Here is a 25,256-nt window from a genome sequence, read left to right as displayed (position 1 = left end):
AGCTTTTTATTTCCTTCATGAGTTGAAGCATGTAAACTCTTGATTCTAATAGCAAAAAACATGTCAGTTGTTATATAGATAATACAACACATTTACTGAACCAGACAATCTCTTGAGACAAAACTATCCTCAAAATAAAATCTTCTCATCTTAATCCTGACTATGTCTACACTTTTCTTTACACAGAGATAACAAGCTTTAGTATAATATACAGAGGTATAATTAGTTATACCTGTGAAAAATAAAATTTGGACTAGAGTGGCAATAAAAGTCAGTTAACAGCAACAAGTTGGAAATTCACAACCTACTTGGAAAATCACTGAAATAAAATCAGGATTATCTTCCAATCACTTATAAACATCTGGATACTTAGGGCAATGATAAGATCACTTATTAACTGCAGCCAACAGTGAACATCTTCTGTAATTAAATACATAAAAATATATACATAAATGTATTGTTTAAATTCAACGATATGCTAAATGCCAATAGTATGCACTTTCTCATGTCTTATCTCATTGGTTTTATTTTTCACTGAATTCATTCACTCAATAAATACTTATTGAGCTCTTTCTGTTATAGGAATTATTATGCCAAAGATTGAAATAATAACTCATTTTCTCACATATACAGTTATCATGGCCAAGGCTCAACAGAAAGAATCTTTCCTGCCCCGTCTTTCCCGAATGGGGGTGGCCTCCAGGAACATACTCCTGGTGAGGTTTGTCTGCTGAGTGGCAGCCTAAAGCTGCATCTGTGAAACAAGGCATTTATTATAAACTGTTTCCTGCTGGAGTATTCACAAAAGATCTAAATAAAAAAGAGCATGCTCTCCATCTGTCCTAAAGCAAATGCCTATAAACAGAGACAAAATATAAGGAAGGATGTGTTCATCTCTATTAGAAAGGTACAAAGTCCTATAAAATTTCAAAATGGGAGCAATCACTTCCAGCTTCAGAACAAAGTTTTCTGGAACCTATAGATGAGTTTTATTGTTGTTGCTGTTTGTTTTTTGTTTCCTTTTTAAAGAATGGTGAAATACAGACAAGAATGGGAAGAAAGGCCTTTCCAAGAAGAGGTAGTGGATTTAACAAAGAAGTAAAAGGGAATAGCTCTGAGCAAACTTGGAAATTCTATGAACTCCAGGCAAGGATCCATGTAAGACAGCAATGGCCTAGAGAATCTTCTGGATCTGGACTATGGAAAGTCTTGAATGTGGGGCTATAAGGAGTCTAAACTTTATGAGAAGCCCCCAAAGGTTTCTGAGCAAGAGAACAACATAATTAGAGAGCTGCTTTTGGGAGATTAATCTAGTCAGACTGATTTTTTTGGGGAGAGGGAGAGGAAGGATAGTGTGGAGATGGGGGGAAATCAAAGGATTATTAAGATTGATAAGGGTAGAGGAGAGAAAGGTTGCTGGTTGGAAATATATATTATTGAAGAAATAATCATCATTAAGCATGGAGGATCCCTAGGTGCTGTGCACAAGGGACTTCATATATATGGCAGGATCTCAAATCCACATAAAATTCCTACATTGTGAGTATTATTATTAATACTTTGCAGATGAGAAAACTGAGGTTAAATGAGGTCAAATAACTTGCCTGGCATCACATAGTTAGTATGGGGTGGAGCCAGGCCTTACTGATCCAAATAGTCATACATTTTCTGCTTTACCACACTTCCTCTTAGTGAAGAGCCAATCAACTTTAAGATGACAAGTATAATGTTGGTGTCACTGTTTATCCTCTAGATACTTGCTTTTCTAGGTTACTGAGTTTCACAGCTTGGTGGCATGGGGGTGGCTGGAATGTTGCCAGCCATTGGAGAAGCCGAAGTTGCCTGCAGAGAGGATTTTCCTTCACAACCAAGATGGCCAGGTAACTAGTATCCACGGAGGGCTAACCTGGCTCTCTCCCCAGAACTGGCAGGGGCTCTACATAGTCTGGTCCTTAACATCTCCCTTGGGACTCCGCCTTCATCCTGCACACTTACCCCCAGCCCAAGAGACCTCTTCTCTCTTCCAGCAAATTTATGAACTGGCTGCTTAGAACATTCTCCCCATGGGAGGACAGGAATCCAAATCAGGGATTTGAGTAAACAGCTCCATTTCCCTTCACCATTATATTCTCCTGCTTCCCAAAAGGGGCCCAAAGTAACAGGGAGAATAAAGAGTAGGGCTGAATGAATATAAAGTAGAATGGTCCATGAAAGTCTCTGTTCACGGGGAGTATAAGGAAAAGTCCATGAGGAGCCCTTTGCTTGGTACATAAAATAAACTCTGTTCGACATTGCTAATCTTAAAGCCTCAAAAGCATCCTAATTAATGTACTAATGGGTAATAATTCACTTTAATTGAATTAATGAATTATAGAACCCTTGAAGAACTCCTTGGAATGAGAATCCTTTAGAATAAAATTCTTACTTATCCCTTGCAGAAATGGCACATAATACCAATTACTTTCATCTCGCCCATCTTCCCACTTTGCACCTCTGCTATTTCTTGAAGAAAGTATTCTAGCCATAAATCCCAACTATACCCTAGATAGTGGTCCCCTGGTCATCCATCAGCTTCAGCACTCACCACCTCCCCTCTGCCTGCAGGGCTGTGCACAGGCTGACCTTTTAGCTGTAGACTGTGTATAAACAGAACTTCCTACATGCACCTTGGGACTCATGTGTTAAAAGCCCTTATTTTACACGGGGTAATCCTAGTGGCAGTAGCCAAATAGAGACATGGAGATAAATTTACAAGACAGCTTTGCTCCTTTCTCATAATTCATTGACCCAAACAAGACTGTAGGAACAGCAACGACAAAGGATGATTTATAATTTCTACTCTGCATGTTCACCATGGCAAGATATATAAGTGGCTTTTATGGAACAGATTTAAAAGTTGCAAGGCAGTTATCAGCATATTAACATGGGTAATTTGTTTCAGAATTTAACGTCATTTTATTATAGTTAGTGCACAGTCTGGAATCAGGCTACCTGGGTTTTCATCTTGGTACCAACGCTTGCTAGCTATGTGACTTTGGGTGAGTGATTTAACCTCTCAGTATCCTCATCTATAAAATGGGGCTAATATTAGCACTGACCTCACTGGGTTGTGAGCATTACATGAGCTAATGCATGTCAAGTGCTTAAACCCATGCTTGGTACATGGTTAAGTATCCAATAAATGTGTACTAGTACCACCTCTCCCCTGTCATCATCATGTTTAGTAATAACTGAAATTACCACAGTCCTATCAGACCAGTACCCCAAAAGGAATTACACATTAAACCAATTTTAGTACAAATAAGAAAATAATATCCACTGAACTAAAACTTTAAAGAATGCTGATATTTACTTAGATTTAGCATCACTACAAAACTGGAAAAAAATGTGAAGACAATGAAAATTTAATCAGTGAGTAAAAATTTTATACAGCTAAGTAGTGAAACTTTGCATGTTGTACTCAAGATTAAATGAGAATATATGAAGCATTTTGGAAATTACTAAGTGCTATATTAGAACAGGATATTCTTATTAATGAAAGTAATAGACTTCATTTGATAATGTTTTACAAGGTGAGATTTGTTATTTTATTTTACACTTTCAAATACCTTGATGAAAAGTCTACAATTATCATCCTAAGAACCTGGGATAGGAAGCAACATAACCAAGGTCATTCAGGGCTGCATCCACAGTGGAGTTAGTTGCCCGGCACTATAATGAGTCACAGCCAGAACATCAGGACAGGAATGCAAAGGAGAAACTAACATCTCTGCATGCTGGTTGGTGTCCCAGTCTAGGGGGCAAGGGATGAAGAAGCAGAAGCTGTGAGAATCCCCATGGGTTAGAAATCGGGGTGGCTCAACTCTGCTTTTTAGGTGACAAAGAGGCAGTTCCTTAGCCAACCAGAAGTAAGTTCAATAGATACAAGGAAGACTGTGTGACAAGAAACAAAGAGAGACATAGAGGAATTTTGATAAATGATCAGAGGACCAATAGAACTCAGAAGAGGGGTGGTGCAAAGACATAGATATGACCTTGCTTTGCTCAGTAAACAGGGAAGTTAAGAAAAAGTGTTAACCTCCAACAGCGAATAAAAGATAGGGTATTGCTAAGAAATGATATAGAGAGAAAACTGTAAATGCCTGAGCAGAGTTAAATTAAGTCAAGCTGGAGTCAGTGTATCACTTCTGTGCCTATAAATTCTCTCTCTACATCTGGTGTCTCAACCTGGCAAAGCACCGTCTACTCTAAATGAGTAAATGTCTCCTGTGGAAATTCAAGAAAAAGCCTTAGGCCTCATGTTGCAGTCTCTAGAAGAGAAATTCCTGAACCCTGATTGGGTGATGATAGAATAGAATCAAGAGCAGAACTAGAGTAAATGTTCTTTGTGAAGAGGCGAGAGGCCAGGTGAGTTATAATAGTACTGAGCGTGAATCCATAGCACCATCTTTGTGCACAAAGACCAGCAGATTACGCAGAAATAAGCTGTGTTAGCAAGGAAGGAAGGAAGGGGGGAAGGAAGGAAGGAAAGAAAAACTGATACTTGAGATACTAGCAGTATCTCAAGTATTGGTGTTGCTTAAGACAAATAGAACAAATGTTGCATTTTACTGATAAAATACATACATATCAAAGTAAATACTCACAAACTACTCATTTACAGGGCAGCTCCTTAAAAATCATCCATCATACCTGGTCTAAGCCAACAAACTCGCTTGGATATTTAAGGAAGCTAAAGTACTTTTCAAACTTCATCTTAAGAAATTCAAGACTGTATGGCACCATCTCAGGGGTCCCTGGTTGTGTGTGGAGGGAGGGTGGTGGGCAGGGGGAGGGGGCCAAGTAAGTAGGGCTGTAATTCCTCTTCTACTCCTAAACTCAGAAAAGCTCTGCTTTTGTCTGTTTTATCTAACAGGGATTCATATAAGACTTTATTTGATAAGAGACTACTATTGATCAAGTGGGAAAAGCACAGTTAAGGCTGAGTTTGAATCCTGGTACCGCCACTGACTAGCTCTATGTCTTGGGAAAGTTACCTAATCTCTCAGAGCCTTAGTTTCCTCTTTATAAAATGGGCAGAATAATACTTACAGGATTGTTGTGAGAAATAAATAAGATAAAGTACATACAGCACATCACAGTGCAAGGCCTTAGCACATAGCAGGCACTAGCTAAATGTTAGTTCTTTTTCTGAAAGACAGGGATGTCTATGTATATTGGCTTAAATACATATATTTGTGTATGCCTCTGCAGACAGTTCTGTAACCTGCAGGCATGCAACAGATATACTGAGAAAGGACCTGGGGTCAGCAGCCTTACTCCCTTTAGCATTTCCTGGCTGTGGCTGCCATAATAGTTGCTAGCATAAATCCTCAGCATTTATCTATTGTTCCTCCTCTATATTTTCAGCAGTTACCATCAGGAGTTTTCAGTAGCTACTCAAAGGTATTTTTAAAAATTGAAATATTCGTTCTAATAAGCTAAATCAGTTCACAAGGAAAACCAACCTAATGAGCATTTAAACAAACATACTCATTGACTGATTGAGATTAAAAGGGGCTGTAGGGTGGATCCACACAACACCCTTATTTACCATTTAAGAAAAGCACAGAGAGATAAAGTAGTCTGATCAAACTGGCAGAGTTATCATCCAGAAAAACTCCTAGATGGCTATAGCAGCTCCTGATAGCTCTCCATGCTGATGAGCTCAGGTTGCACGCTGGATGGACGATACATGGCAGAGAAAAGCTAAGGGAAAAGTCACTGAGAACACTACCCCATTTTAATGTCATTAAGATCACAGAAACCTAAAATAACAAATACTAATTGCAAAATATGGAAATGAAATCCCATATTTTACCATCCTAATTCCACCATTAATTACCTTTGTGACATTAGGCAAGTTACTTAGTCTACTTCCTCATGATTTAAAATAAGGTGCTAACACCTGCCTTAAAGCCTTGTTATGAACAATATCTCTTCTGCGGTATTCTTGCAAAAATCCATAACCTCACTCTAATCAGGAGAAAACATCAGAAAAACACAAATTGGAAGACATTCTGCAAAATAATTGACTGATTCTCTTCAAAAGTGCGAATGTCATGAAAGACTGAGGAAGTGCCATAGATTGGACGTGACATGACAACTAAATGCAATATGGGATCCTGGATTTGATCCTTGACCAGGAAGAGACTAGTGGAAAAACTGGTGAAATTTGAAATAGGTCTGTAGCTAGTGTTGTACCAAGTTAATTTCTTGGCTTTGATCATTGTGTTAAGTAAGAGGACACTCAGTGAAGGGTATACAGGAATATTCTGTACTAATTTTGCAATGTTGTAAACCTAAAATTACTTTAAAATAAAAAATTTGAAAAAGAGAGAGCAATTTTTAAAAAGTCTTGTTGTGAGAACTAAATACAAGATCAAAAATTTAATACATTGCCTATTGTTTTGCAGGCATGATTTCTTCATTTAATGCCTATACTTAGTAGGAATGGTATGTTAGCACTGGCCACACCCAGGTGGGGATAGCTAATAATGAAGTGTGTTGTTCAACTGTGATAAAATGTGGATATTTTATACTTCAACTGAATAATTACAAATATTCTTGCAAAAGTCTACTAGCCATCAGTATTTTACTCTTTGCAATCATAAACAATAAATTGCAATCATAAAACACTACAATCATAAGTTAGTGCTTAAAGAAGTATGGATTCTGCGTTTGGCCAATGACTACACACTTAAATTTACCTAATGCCATCAGCATTTAAACATAACATGTCAGATCTTCATTCCTCTGACTTTGTGACTACTCTCATCTTGCTAGACTTCAACAGTTTTCTATCAGGCAACACCTGGCAAAATAAACTGCTTTCGTATAATTTGTGGACATCTCATAATGATTATGGCTTGATACACTGTTATTCCTGTTTCCTGTTTTTATTTTAAACATGAGTCTGCATCTAGCCTTGAGGAGCAAAAGCCTCCCTTTGAGATAACAAAAGGTTCCCAATGCCAAGCTTAGTACCCAAGATTTTGCTTTTTTAAGAAAACATTAAAACAACGTAGGACTCAAAATACTCTAGCAGTCAGTTTCCAGCAAAGCAATGCCATGGCTCATCCCTTCTGCTTCTCACTTCAGGGAGTAACTGAGCAGCCAAAACTAATAACAAGCAACTTAGCTATTTCTTAGTTTTTGATAGAATCATCCATATGATAAATATACATTTCTTTATATTATACTAAACTCTTGCAAAATAATTATTGTTTTCTACAAAGGTTATGAGATATCATAAAAATGTCTAATGCATCTGGTTTAAGAATCCAATTCTTCCTTCACATATGTCTGCACGTGTTCACAAAATATCTTTGACTTCAAAGGAAGCTCTTCAAGAGAACAAGAAGATACATACAGGAAAAGTGGTCATAAATTTTTAGTAGTCCTTTTCTAAGGCCATTTTAATAACAGCACTCTGGAACACATATTTCTCTCAGGGACCTAAAATATCACAGATGATATTAATGACTATTCATTTATATGGAGATTTATGCTTTAAAACTTTATTCTGGATCTAAAAAGTGATATATCTTCAATTTAGAATATGTGAAAAATACAGAAAGCTTAAAGAAGAAAATTTAAATCACTTTTAATCCACTATTTAGGAAGAGCAAAGCGAAATAAAAAAAGTTACCAATGGTCATTTCCTTCCAGTCTTTTTTTCATGTGCATATATTTATATAAATATTTATTAACAAACATAATATTGTAATTACACTATGAATGCAATTTTGTATCTTCTCTCAATTGGTCTTTCAAAAGACTGCATTAGCCTTTCAAGCCATCATTTTTAATGACTGAAAATTATATGCAGATTTATACTTTAAAAAAATGCTCTCACATTTGATTCTTAGTCTACCTAAAGCCCAATTAAAGGTTTGGGAACACTAATCTGTTCTGGAAATTCTACATCTTGAAACAATCTAGATCAATACTTGATTAACTTTAAGATAACCATATTCATAAATGCCAAAGAAACAATAGCAGAGGTTTAAGAAATTTTTTCTTTAGCATTTATAATGATTTAGTGCCCTCAACTTCCATGGGCAATCGTTAGTGGGCTTAGTTTGTTTTTTTTCTCTTTGATTCTCTATTTCTCATGACATCCTCAGTTCTTGAGTTTGGAATGAGAGGAAGTTTGTGTCTAAGGCTTAGTTACTTTGGTACCATAGGTTTTAATATGACACTATTTGTGATAAATATAGTAATCAACCAATTCTAGTTCTGCAGAATCAAACCCTCAAACTTCAAAGAGAGGAATATTTGATGGATTTATCTAATTTTGAACCAATTCTTACCTAACATTACTGACTGAAATTTAAAATAACATTTAAATAGCTGTTTTGACAAATAAGTTTCTGGTATAATATCCTTTGTACTTACAAGAATCTTGTGAGGACCATATCAATGAAGAAAACTTAAGGACAGAATGTTAAGTAATTTATGGGATGATCAGAAAAAAACGTTGAACTTAAATCTTGCTTTTCATAATCTCATTGCTTTACTTTGGCTTCATAATCATGGAGTCATAGATTTTCCAAAGCTTGAAGGAACATTAACGTGTCAATCAGTCCAAACCTTCTTCCACCCATTTTGCTAAAGAAAATAAACCCAGGGAGATTAAGTGACTTGTCACATCACACAGCCAGCAAGTGGCAGACAAATCTCTTGACCTCTGGTTTTCTAACTTCCAGTCTAGTGCTCTTTCCAATACACCAGTTACCATACAAAATCCTCACACGCATTGTGACAAAGAATATGCAAGGATGCCAGGAAATCACCTAATAATCACAGAATCTCAAGTTTCTTCCTAGTTCCCAGAAGATCTCTCAAGAGATGTATGGCAAAGTGCCTAGCACTGAGATTGCACTTGGAAGACGTTTAGTAAATGTCTGAATGAGTGAAGTAAATGTCTGAATGAGTGAATATATATTTATATATAAATATATATTTTTTTCTTTTGCCATGAGGATAAAATTCCAAACATTGACGGGACAGTTTGAAGGCCATGTTGATGCTCTTGGCACGGCAGATTAATAGTAACAGCAGTGCTGCCAGGCGCAGGGCAGGACGAAGCACTTTGGCCGCTTCCTGTAATTCCTTCACACACCTGCTACATACCGGTCCACACTGGGGCATGAGGGGGAACCAGGGTGGAAGGTGCACCGACACTTGCTCAAGTACCGCACTGCCAGAGGGAGGACGTCAAGAAGCTCCACCGATTTAAACCGCCCAGTTGCTAACAAGACCTCTAATTTCTCCGCTGGCCCCTCGGCTTGCTGTGAGGTAAACAGTAATGGGACTACGAGAAGGTGGGCAGTCCCAGAAAGACCAGCCCTCTGGTCTGTGATAACCTCACACAAGGCTTGGCTTCCGCGTTGCTCGGCAACAGCAGCAGGACGTCAATCCCAGGGAGCCAGGGAAAGGCGGACTGGGCCGGCGAGAGCGCGCTCCTCCCACCAGTGGCGCGTTACGTCAGCACGCATCCTTGCAACGTAGCCACGCTCCGAGTAGGAGGGCAGTCTTAGGCGAGGCGACCTTAGGATAGAACCGGCTCGATACTCTGCAAGGGAAACGGGACAAGGGAGGCAAATGGAAGGAGGGAGGAGGGACGAGAAGGACCTAACGGGATGGGAAACCGGCATGAGAACGGCCAGCTTTGGTTACCTGGGAAGCGGGAGCAGGTTCGCGTCCTTTATGAAGTGCCCGGATGAAGCTCCGGAACACACACGCCTTCCGCATTGAGTGCAGCGCCATCTTGAGAAGGGCGGAGCCGTCTTGTCTTGAGTGACGTCTGCTCAGGGAGACCGTTCCAGATTCGCGGCTCTTTTTGTTGCCGCGCATGCGCCCATGCCTTCGGGGCGGGGCGCCGCTGTGCTGCTGCCGGAAGAGTCTGCTCTTTGCAGAGCAGGTGGGGTTAGGAATCGGGTGGGGCTTAGCTTTAGTGTGTTCTTTGGCGACCCAGTCTTTGCTCAGGCTTCCTGGAGAGAAAATCTCCTTCGGGGATATTAGTAGCAGCGTTTTAGACTGGAAGAAAGTCAAGTAAGTTGCCTTTCGGACCCTAGTCATCCTGCGGCAGCTTCTAAGAAGTTTCTCTAGCAATGGGGCCTCCCCAATCCTCTTAGAGGGCAGTAAGTGGTCTTTTGAGACCTATGTGGCCTCATTAATTATTTCAGTCTGCAAAGGTTTGTTGAAACCTACCATCTGCTAGATACTAAAGGTGCAAAGAAAGACATATCTTGCCTTCAGGAATTGTACAGGCCTAATGGCGTAGCGGATAAATGATGCACTGTTTGAGGTGTTAAAGAAGCAAACATTAAGATTGGAGAGGCGGAGTGATTAGGATTGTAGTGCTTCAACGTGGTCCAGGGTAGGCTGCAGAAGGTGATACCTGATAGAAGAAATTGTTTTGTGTTTTGGGTTAGATTATGAGAAGAGTTAACACAGTACTCCTGTTTCTGTTAATGCACACAAAAAAGCTCCCAGACAGATTAGAATCTGTCAGTAAAAATATAACTGGAAAAGATTCGTCAGAATTCCTTTATGTGTTTTGTTGTATTTATCCATTGAACAAACACTGAGAATTACCATATTACCATAAGGAGAGGTAGGAGATAAATGGAATAAAGATGGTCATACTCTTAAAGGAACTGAAATCTAACAGGTTAAGATGAAATTTATAAATTAAAACCATATGTTAAAATCTCATAAGAATGGTACAGAGTACTGGTGGAGTTAAGCATAATTGGTGTAATATAGAAATAAGCAGGGAAGGAATTATAGGGATAAAGGCAAAAAAAAAGGCAACTGAAGAAATCAAATCTCATCTTCAACAAAACTGATCAGTTTGATTTTGTCTCACTTCCAAATGTGGTCTGGGGCTCAGGAGAGAGGTCTGAACTACAGAACAGATGGTAATTGAAACCAAGGAAATCTTTGAGACCACCAGGTAGAGTTTGTGGAATAAAAGTGGTCAGATGATGGAAATTAAAAGGAATAGCCAAAGGATATTTAAAACCCCAAATAATGTAGTATTAGTGAAACCCAGGAAAGAGACCTTGCTAGTGGAAGTGATGATTGATCTTTATAAAGATATACAGAATCTCTTGTAAACATGCACTTTTTTAAAATAGCTAAGTGTTTTGTACTCTATATATATTCAGCAAAGCATTAAAATACAGTTTTTAACAGATACGTTGTTAATTAGATTCAGTGACCCTAGGAATTAGCTAGATTAGACTTGAGACATCCTCAGCCATCCAGATTGTAAGCTAAAGCCTAGCAATAAGATGAGGGTTATAGCAGAAAGCTGTCAAGGGGCCTGCCCGCTTTATTTCTTCAAGCAGTAATATTAGTCTTGTTATCTACCAAGACTCACGTGACTGATAATATTTTCATGGGAGATATTTCCAAGTCATACTCCCACTGAAGAAGGTATATCAGAACACAAGGGTAATCATTTCAATATATGTGTTTTTTTAAATAAATAATTTTCAAACTTGGGCCCACTTCAGTGGTGACCTGGTGCCTCTTGAGTGTCACTCAGCCAACGAGGTTGCTTCTTGGACGAGGACTATATTTTGTATTTCTTACTTTTCCTCTAGCACCTAGTATAGTCCCTTGCACAGAGGAGACAGATCTTTTGAATCTAAATTTTATTTTCACAAAGTACATAACTAATTGTCACTGGTTGATATGCTTTTAACAGCCAGAAGGGACAGCTGACAACAGAAAAGACAATAGACCTGTTAAAAGCAAGCTAGTTTTGTCTGCTTTTGTTCTTGTTTTACAAGGGCATTCTGAAACCTTTTGGTGTTGGGGAAAGTATCACCAAAAAGCTCACCATAATCTGAGCTCACCATCTTCTGCTCTTCTAAGTACAGTATATTCAGCATATTTTACTAAGTATTTTAAATGTTAATCGTGAATCTTCAGGAAAAGATATGTTATTCAGTGTATCTTCTAAAAGGAAATTGTCTAATATACTTTTGAAATGTTTCCATACAAAATGGTTAACATTTTAAAAGTTTGCATATTGCAGGATTAGTTTGATTACATGAAAAGTTGACTTAATGGTATATTTCATTGTCCAATAGTGTTGTTTAAATGAAGCACCACTGTATTTATTGGCAATATTTTTCCATTGCTGTCATTTGGTAAGCCAAAAAACTTTAGTGAAATGAGATATAAATGTTGTATTGAAAGCAGACCTTAGATATACTTACAATTAAAAATTTTTATAGTTGTATACGTATACCATGCACTGTATGTCTACATGTGTTCATGCTTACAATTTTGGATACTTGTTTAAAATTTGATTTCTCATCAACACTTTTATTTTATAGTAAGTTCTGGTAATTTTGCTCTTGCCTTAACATTCCCTGCAAATCCCGTCTTGCTTGAAACAATAGATTAAAACCAGACTGGCAGTTGGGGAACGCTTTCTATTGCTACCATGTGTGTCAGAAGAAAGGATTAGGTTTCCTTATCCAGGAACATCAAGGGGAACCTCCACCTCTGCAGACACACCTCTATTCCTCAGTAATGGAGAGTTTATATCTAGTTAGATTTAAATGGGATAAGGAAAGAGTTTAAATCCACTCTTAGCTCTGGTGGTATAATCAGCCCTCAAGTCTCAAAGTATCCAATTTTGTTTCTTTAATTTAATTCTAAGTGTCAGGTTGGTATTAGATGCTGATCAAGGTAATGGAGAGTTACTCTACACATTTATTCACTTAAAGAAGAATTTTGCAGAATGCAAAGACTAGATGGCGTCTATGTTCAAAACTTACTTAAAGCACAATCCATTCACCTATGACCTTTCATTTATATTGAATATGTTTTTCAAATATAGAGGAAGAGATGCCACGATGAAGGCGATCCTTTCTCTTCAGAATTTGGGATACAACTACAGTTCTATGGCCATGCCGTCTTATGCTGGACTAATTATAAGGACCTAAATGAAAGTGAGAGTCTACCCTTGAGTGAGATAACTTCCAAGAGTCCTGTATGTGGGAAAGCATAATAATGATTTGGAGATTTTTCTTTTTCACCTTTGTCTTAATTCTAGTTCTACCCCTCATTTTATAGCTGATGAAACCGGTCCAAAGATATTAAGTACCTTGACAGAAATCATACTTCAAATAAGAGCAGGAATAGAAAGAACTTTAATCTCCAGATGAGTGCTCTACTTTAAGTGACACCATTGTACAGCTGAAGTAGGTAAGGCCAGGGCTGGTCCAAGTAGGAAAAGGTTTCACCTAAAGGCATATCCTTATGTCACGCTTCAAGATCAGAGCAACTAAATGGCTGATTTTTAGAGGGTTGATGCTCTCATCTCTCCACCCCTAATGCTTAATTAAAAGATGCTCTTTCCCTCATAGTTTTTGGGGAAGTACAAATAATAGCATTTTGTTGTATGAGGATAATCATCAGGAAGCTCATCTTGTCTTTGGGAAAGCTACTTAGGGGCCTTAAGGGAGGCATTACTATCACTTTTTCCTGGAAGATGCCCTCTAGCAAAATTAAGGGAGAGACTGGGTGATGTGCATAGCAAAATCGAGTTTTTCTCAGAGTACCCTTTCCTTAAAAATTAAGGGCCAAGGCCCTAGTTTTTTCCAGATTCAACTTCTTAACTTAAGGACTCCCTTTCCTACTCCACAACAATGAGGGCATTTTGATTGGGGTTGAGAGAAGGTGGGAGGCTCAGGAGAGTCAAAGCACATGTAAGTGAGTAATTTGCATGTATTGATCTTCAGAGAACTGACTCTATTACTTGTAGGGTCCTTAGTGTGCAGTTCTAGGAGAAGGACTGATTATATGGGGATGTTGCGGGCCCTGGGATTCCTGTTCATATTTAATATTTTCTCTCCATACTCTTCTTCAAGCTGCTGTTTCAACATTAGAGTACAAGTCTTTAGAGATGACAGAGAATTGCTCCCTTAATTAAGTATGGGTCTAGAATGGAGAGAATAAGTTTGGAGAAATGTAAGAGACTATTTTCAATGTACACCATCCCCACTGTTCACCTTGTCTTAGGACATATGTTCCAGTGAGGAAATGTAGCCTAGAAAGTAGCAAATTAAAGTTTTGAAAGAGCATTTTACTTTGTTGTCTCTCTCTGCATGCCGTATCTTTTCCAGATGGTATGTCCCTAAAGACAAGCTCTATATGTTATCTGCACACTCATTCTATTTTTAAATCCTTGGCTCTCAGCTACTTCATAACTGGGGTGAACAGGCTTCCCACTTCTGAGTTTATGCTTTACAAAAAGAACTACAGCAAGGTCTCCAAAAAGCTTCTCTCTGGAGTGTCTTCTAGATAGGCTCTTTTCTATTTTGTCTATGTAATCAAACTACCCTAGATCTCTTCCCACATCCTGTCTATCTGGTGTGGTGCTAGGATCCTAGCTGTGGCTGCTCAAAGTCAGACACAACGCTTAGATCTTGATCTTTCTGAAAACAACATCAAAACATGCCTTGATCTCTCTGAAAACAGTGAAGATGTTAACCTCACTATCTCAGTCAAATCCCATCTTGACCAGTTAGATTCCATTGGACTTGCCAAAACCCACTGACAGTTGCAATCAGCTATGTTTTTCTTCAGTTTTTGTCAGTAATAGGTAGACTGACCATGCACTCGGAGAAAATCTGCATGCTAGCACCATTAGTGATCTTAGTGAACTGTTGAACATTCATGTGCCTCTTTTTCTTTATCTGCAAAATGAGAAAAAAATAGAAGGCCTAGATGACATACATTGTAACTCCTGTGGTTCTAGGAACCAGTTTCTGTTTTGTCCCACATAAGATTCATTTCAAGATACAGAGAAAGGCATTACAGTCAGGATCCACATTTCAGAGCATATCCCATAACCCCATGTCCATGGCAGATACTGAGACACAGATATTGAGAATGGGCCTCAAAATTTTTCTCAAGACCATCTCTATCTCCAGGCAGCTACTCGCAACCAAATAAAACTGGCCCTTCTTGTCTCCCTGGTATTGCAAGGTTAGGTTTATGATAAACAGAGACTATGAAACTTTTTTCACCCAACCGTGAACATGAAGTGGCTTTCCACAGATCTCTTCTCGAAGGGTGAGTGGGAAGAGGAGTAGGAAGAGTATCTTGACCTGTTCTCGTTCTCTCTAGCTACTTTAGGTAGCAGTTCCCTTAATTCCCAACTGTATTGCTTTTTGTTGTTTCTCAGAAATAGACTCGTTATTTTGTAATTGGCAATCACTGTGATTTATATGATAGCTGCTAACGCAAGAGAGAGTTCTAGGAGACGGTTACCCAACAGGTGCTATGGTCTTGAGGAGAGGAATGTAGCCACTGTCCACTCACAGCTTGGCAGATGTGGGGAACGAGGTGTGTGGGAAGGGGACCCCGGGGGGAATAGCCCTGCCTCTCTCTCCTTCCACCCTCTGATCTTCTGATCTTTTGGTTCCTCACATTCACTGAACCTCGGGGTAAAGGAAGATGATTTATCTGGTCCATAAAGGTCAGTCCTCCCCCCCACCCCAAAACAAAAAGAGCATGCAAAATGGCAGACAGTGGATCTGGAAGCCAAATGGAAATATTCAGTACAGAACTACTGTCCATTTACAGAACTAGACATATAACTGTAAAAAATATGATAAAAATCTAAATCTTTTGGGGCCATTCCCATGGCATAGTGGTTAAGTTCGGCGCACTCCTCTTCGGCAGCCTGGGTTCATGGGTTTGGATCCTGGGCACGGACCTACACCACTAGTCAGCCATGCTGTGGCGGCAACCCGCATATGAAATAGAGGAAGATGGGCACAGAGGTGAGCTCAGGGCTAATCTTCCTCAGGCAAAAAAAAAAAAAAAAAACCTAAATCTTTTTAGGGTAACTTTCTACCCAGGCATTAAACTTGAAGGCAAGACCATGTTTCATCTCTAAGTTGGCAAAGTATATCAGAGGAGGGCTCAATAACTATTGGTAGGTTGATTAAATGAACAAATGAATACATGTGAGGGGAAGGAGGGAAGTGTGCAGCGGGATATTTTAAAGATAGAAAGTGCAGAGAACTGGGAAAAAAATTTTAAAGCCTAAAATAAGCCCGGGAAACATTTTTTAAATCTCCCATATATGCTTGCTTTCTTGTGGTTTGTTCTTTCCACTGAAAAGCAGAATGCATAAAATATTCTGATTAGTTGAGGGTTATTACTTAGGTTTCAGCTAATGTATTAGATATAAATCTAAATTACTGCTTTTCCTCTATTCTCCTTCTCTTTCTGTTTGGTCAAATCCCTGTGAGAGGGAGTAACATTCCTGTGGTGGGTAAAATAATTTCTATGGAAATTATTCAAAACGCAATTTTTGTAAACACTATGTGAAGATATGATTTATTTCTGGATTCAGCCCTTGTGCTTGCGTCATCTCCCTGTTTATCATCAAATTTTCTATTTGCCACCATCTCTTTTTAAGGATCTGTCCATATCAGTTTTTCAACTAAGAGGATATGTTTCTGTTAGGAGAGTTGAAGCAATGGGAAGCAAGAGAGAAGAGATTGTGTTCCAAGAGGCGATGGGTGTACTGAAAAGCACACTGGACTTTATTCCTAGTCCCAACTCTGCCATAGCTAGCAAAGTGACATTGGAAAGTCCTTGACTTCTCAGCCTGCTTTTTATCTGGAGCAATAGGAGTGGTTGAGCCAGCTTATTCTCAGGGTTCCTTCCAGCCCTTAACTATATAAGCTTATGCTCATGCAGGTGTCGCGTTTTTAAGCCAAAGATCTCCTGGTGCTTTGGAAATACACCCACAGGCCGATAGGCTGAAATATCCTCCCGTTTTGACAGATGGTCCTGCTGGGACCTCAATGATTCTTTAATTATTACATTGTGAATCTGTGGCAGACCTAGGAACTCTGTCGTGGGTAATCTGGTGTTGGAGGAATTGAACCGAACTGTGAACTGTGACTAACTTGAAGAGAGTGTTGTTAGTGAAAAAATCATTAGGTAATGAATTTAAGACAAAGGTGAAACAAAGAGTCTTCTCATGAGGTGGGGCAATTTGGGAGCTAGTGCCTGGGGAGAGAGCGTGGGGGCAGAGCAAGAACTGGAGGAGATGGGAGAACCAGTTAGCTGTACAGGTTGTCAGGCAAAGGTGCCAATAGTTTAATTCATTCACACTATTCACTCACTCAGAAATCATTTAATGCATGCCTACTGCATGCCCGTAAAACTAAAGGACTAAGAAGGTAATCTTGTGTAGCCACCAGTACCACATATGATACTTCTTGTATATTATCACATCTATCACCCTCTTTTCTTGGCTCTAGTTTCTGAGTTCCCACTCTGAAAACTCAGAGACAAAAAGAGTTGGAAAGCCAGTATTCTACTCCCCCTCCCTCCCATCCTGCCATTCTCCCTTCCTTCTTCCTTCCCATACTTATTGACCACCTACTGTTAACCCAGGACTGTCTAAGATACTGGGGATCCACGGAGGATAAAGATGTGGAGCCCACCATGGAGAAACTGAGTATTGCAGGGAAGGTTTCTTGTAAAGTTGTTAAAAACAGCAGGATGGATGCCATTCTGGAGCATGGACATGGTAGTGTAAACTCAAGTCCCCCAATTTTTAAAATATTAGCAACTAGATAACTCAGTATGAGTCCACAAGGTCACTGACAGAACGAGGATGCACTTCTTGGGGCCTGTCTCCTGCTTGACATGCACAGCTGCCACACCAGCCCTGGCTACGCTTATCAATTATATTGTCACTGCTGGTTATCACCTCAGTAAGAACAAGACCCACATGCCCAGGGCACAGAAGTTCACATGAAATAGGACTGTGGTTTCTCCTGAGAGAATAACATCCCTTTAGAAGTTATTTTATCCCTCCTCTCCTAGAACTGCTTGGGAATCAAGGAGGGAAGGAAAAGAAGGGAATCTGTGTTAAGAAGACTCCACTCCAATCCTGCTGCCGTTCCTTTTGTTAAAATAATAAGGTCTCTTTCCCTGGAACACTCAGCTTAACTCTCATAGATTCATAGACCTTTCTAGTTGTCTGATGTTTAACACCATGAGGTGCTGGGATGGGGTGGAGTGGGGAGACATGGTGCTAATAACACATGAACACCGGTTTTTGAGGGCTTGACATTCTGTTATTTACTCACCTAGCAAATACTTACTGGATGTCTCTCATGTGGAAGGCACCATGCTAGGTGCTAAGTACAGAAAGCTGAATGAGACACTGTCCACACTCTTCAAGATAACAATTTAATGAGGGAGACTGCAAAGAGCAAACAGAATTTCAGAGAAAACATCTTTGTATCAAGAAGATCTTTTAATTTCCTTCAAATCACACTGCAGGGGCAGTCCTAGCTCCACTACGTACTACCTGTATAGCCTTGGACAGGCTTCCTAAGGGTCTGGGCTTCCATTTCCTCATCCGAAGATGGAGTCAAAGGATCACGTTCCCTGTGTGCCCCTGCAGCTCTGAGACGAGTCCTGAGCTGGCTCCTGAAGAAGGCAGAGTGGAATTTTAAATTGGAAAGAGGAGCAGGGTGCCCTTAGGAGGGATAACTGCATGAAGGAAACATAGAGATGCAAGTGAATAAGGCGTACAAAAAGGCAAAAGTAAAAAGAATAAGGTATTAACACATCTCCCTGCTTCCACCCTTGTCCCCTTCAGTCTATTCTCAGCAGCCAGAGCAACGCATTAAGATGTATGTCAGATCGTGGTCACCCCTAAGCTCCAAACCCCCTGGTGGCTTTCCATGTCATTTGGAAAAAACCCAAGTCCGTACTAAGACCTATAAGGCCCTAATGGTCTGCATTCCCCATCCCAGCCTCCCTTTCTGGCCTCCTTCCTCATCGCCTCCCCCTAGCTTGCTCTGCTCCAGACATACTGGTCTCCTCATCAGTCCCCAACACTTATCACCATCTAACATATTTTACTTAATTTATTTTCTCCTCTAGAATGTAAGCATCATAAGAGCAGGGACTTTTGTCTGTTTTATTCCGTATCCCTAAGGGTTAGAATGTGCATGGCTAATAATATAGTTGTTGAATGAATTTCCCCAGTTTACAGATAAGGAAACTAAGATCTAAAGAGGGAAAGTGAATGAGGTCAAAGTGCTCCTTAGAAGGAGAAGCTGGACTAGTTAGTACTTAGATCTCCTCTCTCTCTGCCCCCAGGCTCTATGGTAAAACAGAATAACAGACTCCAGAAATGTCTACATCCTAATGCCTAGAAACATGGCAAAAGGGACTTCTCAGATGTGATGAAGTTAAGGTCTTGAGATGGGGAGATGATCCTTTTGATTGTTGGCTTAACTTCTGACATGCCTTCCCTCAGCCTCTTCAGCTGTATTAGATTTATTTATTCACTCATTTATTAATTGACTCAACCAACATTTGCTGTACATGTTGATATATCTGTTTTAGCAAAAGAAAAAGGAAGGATGTGAAAGGAGAACTTTTGCATCTTTAATTTTTTAAAAAGCAGTGAGATGAAGTATATTTGTTTTACTTTAATTTGAGGATTTCCAGTGTTTTTTAATTTAAAAAATAGAAACAAATATTTTCTGAGAGATACTCTGAGCCAGGCACTATGGTAGATGCTGGAGATAAAAGATTATTCTTAAACTACACACACACTTACAGCTTAATAGGGGTGACAAGTGGACAGAGGATTGCCCCACCTAAAGCAGGTGTCACCTGGGAGAGAAGCGGCGTTTTGGTGGAGGTCCGGACAGTTGGGATGGGGGCGGGAGTAGAGGATCCCCAAACTAACATCTCCAGAGAGTGGTCTGATGTTATCAAGGTTTGGGCCCTTTGGGCTTGCTTATCCCAGCCTCAGGGGTCCTGCTAACCAGAGCCAGCTGTTGGGCGGGTGCCTTTTCCCTCTGTCCTGGTGTCCCCGCCTGGGCCCTTCATTCACTGCCTCTCATGCCCTGCCATAACACAGGCCTCTCAGGCCCTTTCCCAGGAATCTATTGAGAGCCAGCATCCTGTGCGCTCATGAGGAATCACAGCCTGTGATGAGATACAGGAGGGACTTGGAAGAAAACATGATGAACATGGACAAAGCCAAGGGGGTAAAAATGGATGTTTTCATTTGTTTTCCCCAAACCGGTTGCTTTCACACTGCCTTCTATAATCCAAACAATATGTCTTTCCTTAACATACTGTGAAGACATAGTGGCTATCTATTATAAAGCCACATGAGACATGTTCTCCCAAGACGGGGTTAGCACCCTCCTGGTGCTCCCTCAGTACCCTGTGCTTCCATATTTTATAGGGTCACCGTCTCCTGGCTGTCTGTGTTCTCTGTGGACTCCTAAGGTCCTTCTAAAGCAGCGACCAGTCTTGCCTGAGGTTGTATGGCACATATCCTGCATACAGGGAGTGCTCAATCAATAATTGCTGAATTGAATTGAATAGTGTAAAATAACGTAGGTACTAGTTTGGGCAAATTTGGAAACATCTGAAGTCAAACTCTCATTTTAGAAGGCTGAAAAATAGTTTTCAATTTTAATTGATTATTTCTAAGAAAACATATAAATGTTCTCACAATTCTCAAATTCATACTATTCACCAGTGACATTTTCAACCTGATTTGACAGGCTGAGAAGGGGGTGCAGATTAAGTACATAATAAAAATTATGTTTTAATTGCCCTCTAACTTCTGGTTATGTATGAAGAACGAACACAGGATATATGAGGGAAAAATGCTTTGAAAATTCTAAAGTGGGTTGCAGATGTTAGTTTATGTTTTCACACAACTGAAAGAGAAACTGTCCCTGCGCTCAATCACTTGCAAACTGAAGTGGTCGTCAGTGTTTGGGTGGGACAGAGGAATGGTGGGAGGAACAGTTACTTTTTGCACAGAGCATCAGTTGTTCTGGGCTTAGCCAGGATGCAGGTGGTTCGCCCTTGCTGGGATTCGTCAGGGATGGTGGAGGAGGAGTACTTAGGCTTTGCTTTCACGCAATCGGCAAAGTAGGGTTTCAGGAAATCTTTGAACAATGACACTGTTCGGGTACCTACTTGGGGAGGTCAACTGCATGATGAATTTTTAAAACTCAAATCAAGCAAGTGACAGTGACACATACCATCCCTGACTTCTCAGAAGCATTTGACGCCAGTTGTCTTCTCTGGCAAGGATTGCTAGCCCTGGCTCTGTAACGGCCCAAGGAGTCTGCAGTTCTCTAGGGGAATTGCAAAATACTTTTAAATATTCTAAAAATGAATTTAAATATTCATTTTATTTTAATTTACATATGCCATCCAGTACTTTTAGAAGATGTCAGTACTGCGGAATGACATGGCCAACCACAATATGTTGCAACTCTGAGATACAGCTGTGAATTCTCTTAATAAGATGCTGATGGTCTTGCAGTCCAACGCTATCTGATTTTCCCCTTGGCCAGCTGTGAGTCTTAGCCCATGCCGCTCTCTCTGTGTGCCTGTAAAAAAATTTGTAGATCCAAGATGATCGGATATTATTTCATAAAGCCTTAGTCCAGTGAGTTCTAGTACTTCTTAATCTTTCTCAAATAAATACTGGTCAAATCTTCCCCAATAACAAAGTAACTCAGCATCCACATTTTACAATTGTAATGTAATTTGGTATGAGAAAACTATTTCCTGGTCTCCAGGATCTAGAAAGTAAACATATAACATTTAGGAATGTTAGGCTCATGGTCGGGGAGGCAGATGCTCTGCACATCTCCATCCTAAGCTCTCCATTTCAAATTTCTTGCTCCTCACCTTTTTGCTTAAGCATATGTTAGTGTGTTGCCTAGGGGTTTAAATATGTTGTTATAACACGACTAAGAATTATGTAAGACAGAGCCTGACTTGCTTTTCTTTTCCCTTCCAGTCCTACTATAACTTAGACAAAATTCAACCATTTTCTTCCATTATGTAGAATGGCTGTTGACAAGGAAGGATGTAGAAAAAGGAAAACTTTCAGAGGACAGTGGGAAACAAATGCATTGTGATTTGTTTAACAGGGAACTATAAGTAGGAGTCATACCCAAGAACATGGAAATTGCTTATTTAAAATACTTTTTGTTCCTATTATTTATTTATTTTCTTATTTTTTGTGAGGAAGATCAGCCCTGAGCTAACATCCATGCTAATCCTCCTCTTTTTGCTGAGGAAGACCAGCTCTGAGCTAACATCTATTGCTAATCCTCCTCCTTTTTTTCCCCGAAGCCCCAGTAGATAGTTGTACATCATAATTGCACATCCTTCTAGTTGCTGTATGTGGGACACATACATACATACAGAAGCGGTGCATCAGTGTGCACCCTGGATCCGAACCCCGGGCTGCCAGTAGCGGAGCACGCGCACTTAACAGCTAGGCCATGGGGCCGGCACTTTTTTTCTATTTTAAAAAGAACACATGCACATAGTAAAAAAAAAAAAAAAAAAAAAAGCTCTAAAGAAAAATACAAAACACGAAGTAAAAGTTCTGTTCTCCAATATCCTACCCCAACTCCTGCGTCCCACTGCCAAAAGAAACACTGTTAGCCATTTGTTTTGCATCCTTCTGCAGTAAGTCTATGCGTATTACAAAGATGTCACAAATACCCACATGCTTTCTTTCCCTACAAGCTCTACAACTTGATTTTTTTCCCTTATTGTGTCTTAAGCATCTTTACGTATCAGTAAACATGTATATCTCAGTTTAAAAGAAAATTACAAGCTTCATAGTATTCCACTGAATGAGAGTATCATTATTTGTTTATGCAATCTCTTTGTGGTCGACATTTGGATTGTTTTTAGATCATTACTATTGCAAACAATGCTTCAGTGAACATCTTTGTAAATATATATTTGTACACATAAGAAAATAATATCTACAGGGCAAATTTCTAAAAGTGGAATGACTAATTCTGAGATTATATATATTTACATCTTGATAATTATCTTCTAATTTATCTGCAAAGAATAACCAATGTATACAACTAGCAGCAATGCATGTTTCCCACCTGCTCCCATCACTGGAAATTTGTTTTTATAAATAACAACATATAAACACTATCATAAGTTACCTCTCTCATTCAGCGAAAGATTTACTTTTTGCTTTTATAGACATCTGTACTATGTAAACGTGATATGATGATGATGTTTTCTTTTGTAATTAAAAAAGATTAAAGAGATTCAGAACACTTGTTTATAACTGTTTGGGGAATAAAATTTCACTTGTAAAGTAAACCCCAGAATATGAGACCATTCACCAAAAGAATACCATGGGAGGGAGCAGTTGGAAGCACGTCTCTGTTTGATGAGGGCAGGCTGATGGAAGGGAAAGGAATACTCCTTACAGGCTGCCCACTGGTGAGAACTGGGGCGGGTAACCCTGTGGTATCAAGATGCAGGAGCCCAGAGATAGCAATAACTCTCTTGCAATTTTACTATCTCCCCTTAAGGTCATAGCCCTGGAGTGAGAATTTATTTTTACAGGATACAACTATAATGCAAGAGACAATGGTTGAGAAGTACTGCACTTAGTTCTCCTTTCTTGCACCGTAAGGGCAATACAATCTGTGCTTCTTGTTTTAAATTCTTCTAGGATAGAGTGTGCTCAATTCCTCTTTTCCTCACATACACTGGAAAACTTGGATTTATCTCCAGGTTTACACAGTTTCTTTCGTTTAGAAAACCCATATGTCCCACTCTCAGAATCATTACTGTGGCAGAAGAGTTTTTCAGGGCAAGAATTCCTTGTAAAACGATATCCAGATTCAAGGGAAAACATCTGAGTCACAGCAATTTAAAGCCCAGTCTGGTCTGCTACAAAAGATGTTTCTGTAACATGAAGTATCTCATATGCAATGGGTAAATAGAAAAATAATGTCAGTACAACATGAAATTTGTGGAACTCAAACATGATTTTCCTAGGCAAGGAGAGCTGGAATAGCAGGAATAAAATTACCACCTTCAGTATGTAAGGAAAAACTTTTAGTGTGGCTGCTGCTAAGCAATATTTCTTTCAGCTGTATTTTAAGAAATTTAAAAACAAATGTTTGATTGCTGGTGGTAATGCAAAATTGTATAAACCCAATGAAGTGGAATTTGACAATGCCTAGCCTTTACTCTTGGTTATGGGCTGAATTGTGTCCCCTCCCAAATTCACATGTTGAAGACCTTACCTCCAGGACTTCAGAATGTGACTGTATTTGCAGATAGTACCTTTAGAGAGGTAATTAAGGTGAAATGAGGTTATATAGGTGCACCCTAATCCAATGTGACTGGTGTCCTTATTAGAAGAAGAGATTAGGACAGAGACAACACACAGAAAGAAGAAAGACCATGTGAGCACACAGCAAGAAGGTGGCCATATCTGCAAGCCAAGGAGAGAGGCCTCAGAAGAAACCAAACTTGTCGACACCTTGATCTTGGATTTCTAGCCTTCAGAACTGAAAAAATAAATTTCTGTTCTTTAAGCTACCTAGTCTGTTGCGTTTCGTTATGGTAGCCCTAGCAAACTAATGCACTCTTGGACACATACTCTGGAGCTATACTTCCACAAAAAATGAAACAACATATAGTTAAAATTATTCATTGTGATAATATTTATGGTAGCAAAAAAAAAGAAACAAACTGATTTCCTTCCACAGGAGACTGGTAAATTATAGTATATCCACAGAATGGAGTACAATGGAGCCGTAAAAGACAGTGAGGAAGACCTTTGTGACCTCATATGAAGTGATTTCCAGGATATACTCTTAATTAAAAAAAAAATCAAGGTACAACAGACCATACACATATATGTTATGTTATATACATATGTGTTATATACATACATGTTATATACATATATATGTTACCTTTTGGTTAGAAAGAAAGAGAAATAAAAATATGTGTATTTGCTTATTTTTGCAAAAAATAATCACAAGAAGGATAAATCAAAAATGACAATGGTACATGATATAGAGTGAGGGGTAGGTAATGAGCTAGAGAAGATAGGAATGGGAGTGTCATATCCCTAGTATATCTTTTTATGTAGTTTGAATTTTTGATTTATATAAATGTTTTACAAATTCAAAAATAAATTAAATTGAAAAGACTGAAAGAAGCAAACCCTAAAATTGAATACAATCACAAAAAAATTAACCTAACCATTTATCAAATTGATAATATAACCATGCGGGTAAAAAGAATTAGAGTAACTTTTGAACACAGTAATCTGAATGGGATATGGTCTAAGGATCAAA

The 25,256-nt window shown here is 39.2% G+C and overlaps 1 protein-coding gene and 1 long non-coding RNA gene across 3 annotated transcripts in view; one reads left to right on the top strand and one right to left on the bottom strand.

The window, feature by feature from the left end:
• WARS2 (tryptophanyl tRNA synthetase 2, mitochondrial) overlaps nucleotides 1–9,832 on the bottom strand; it is a 79,088-nt gene extending 69,256 nt beyond the window's left edge. Inside the window, exon 1 of one of the 2 annotated variants that reach the window (XM_004420600.3) lies at nucleotides 9,724–9,832. In XM_004420600.3, coding sequence (XP_004420657.1) covers nucleotides 9,724–9,813 — 90 coding nt within the window. In that variant the 5' untranslated portion in view covers nucleotides 9,814–9,832. The remainder of the gene's footprint in view (nucleotides 1–9,723) is intronic. The other variant, XM_087444718.1, reaches the window with a different exon arrangement.
• Nucleotides 9,799–25,256, top strand: part of LOC147918009 (uncharacterized) — a 30,383-nt gene continuing 14,925 nt past the window's right edge. The window contains exon 1 of the long non-coding RNA XR_015555477.1: nucleotides 9,799–10,098. This is a non-coding gene — a long non-coding RNA (uncharacterized LOC147918009). The remainder of the gene's footprint in view (nucleotides 10,099–25,256) is intronic.

The sequence above is a fragment of the Ceratotherium simum genome, chromosome 2, assembly GCF_057802395.1.
Source record: "Ceratotherium simum simum isolate JZ-2026a chromosome 2, ASM5780239v1, whole genome shotgun sequence".
In the NCBI taxonomy this organism is placed as follows: domain Eukaryota; kingdom Metazoa; phylum Chordata; class Mammalia; order Perissodactyla; family Rhinocerotidae; genus Ceratotherium; species Ceratotherium simum.
Note: the sequence above shows the minus strand (reverse complement) of the source record. Positions and strands in the feature narration are given on the sequence as shown.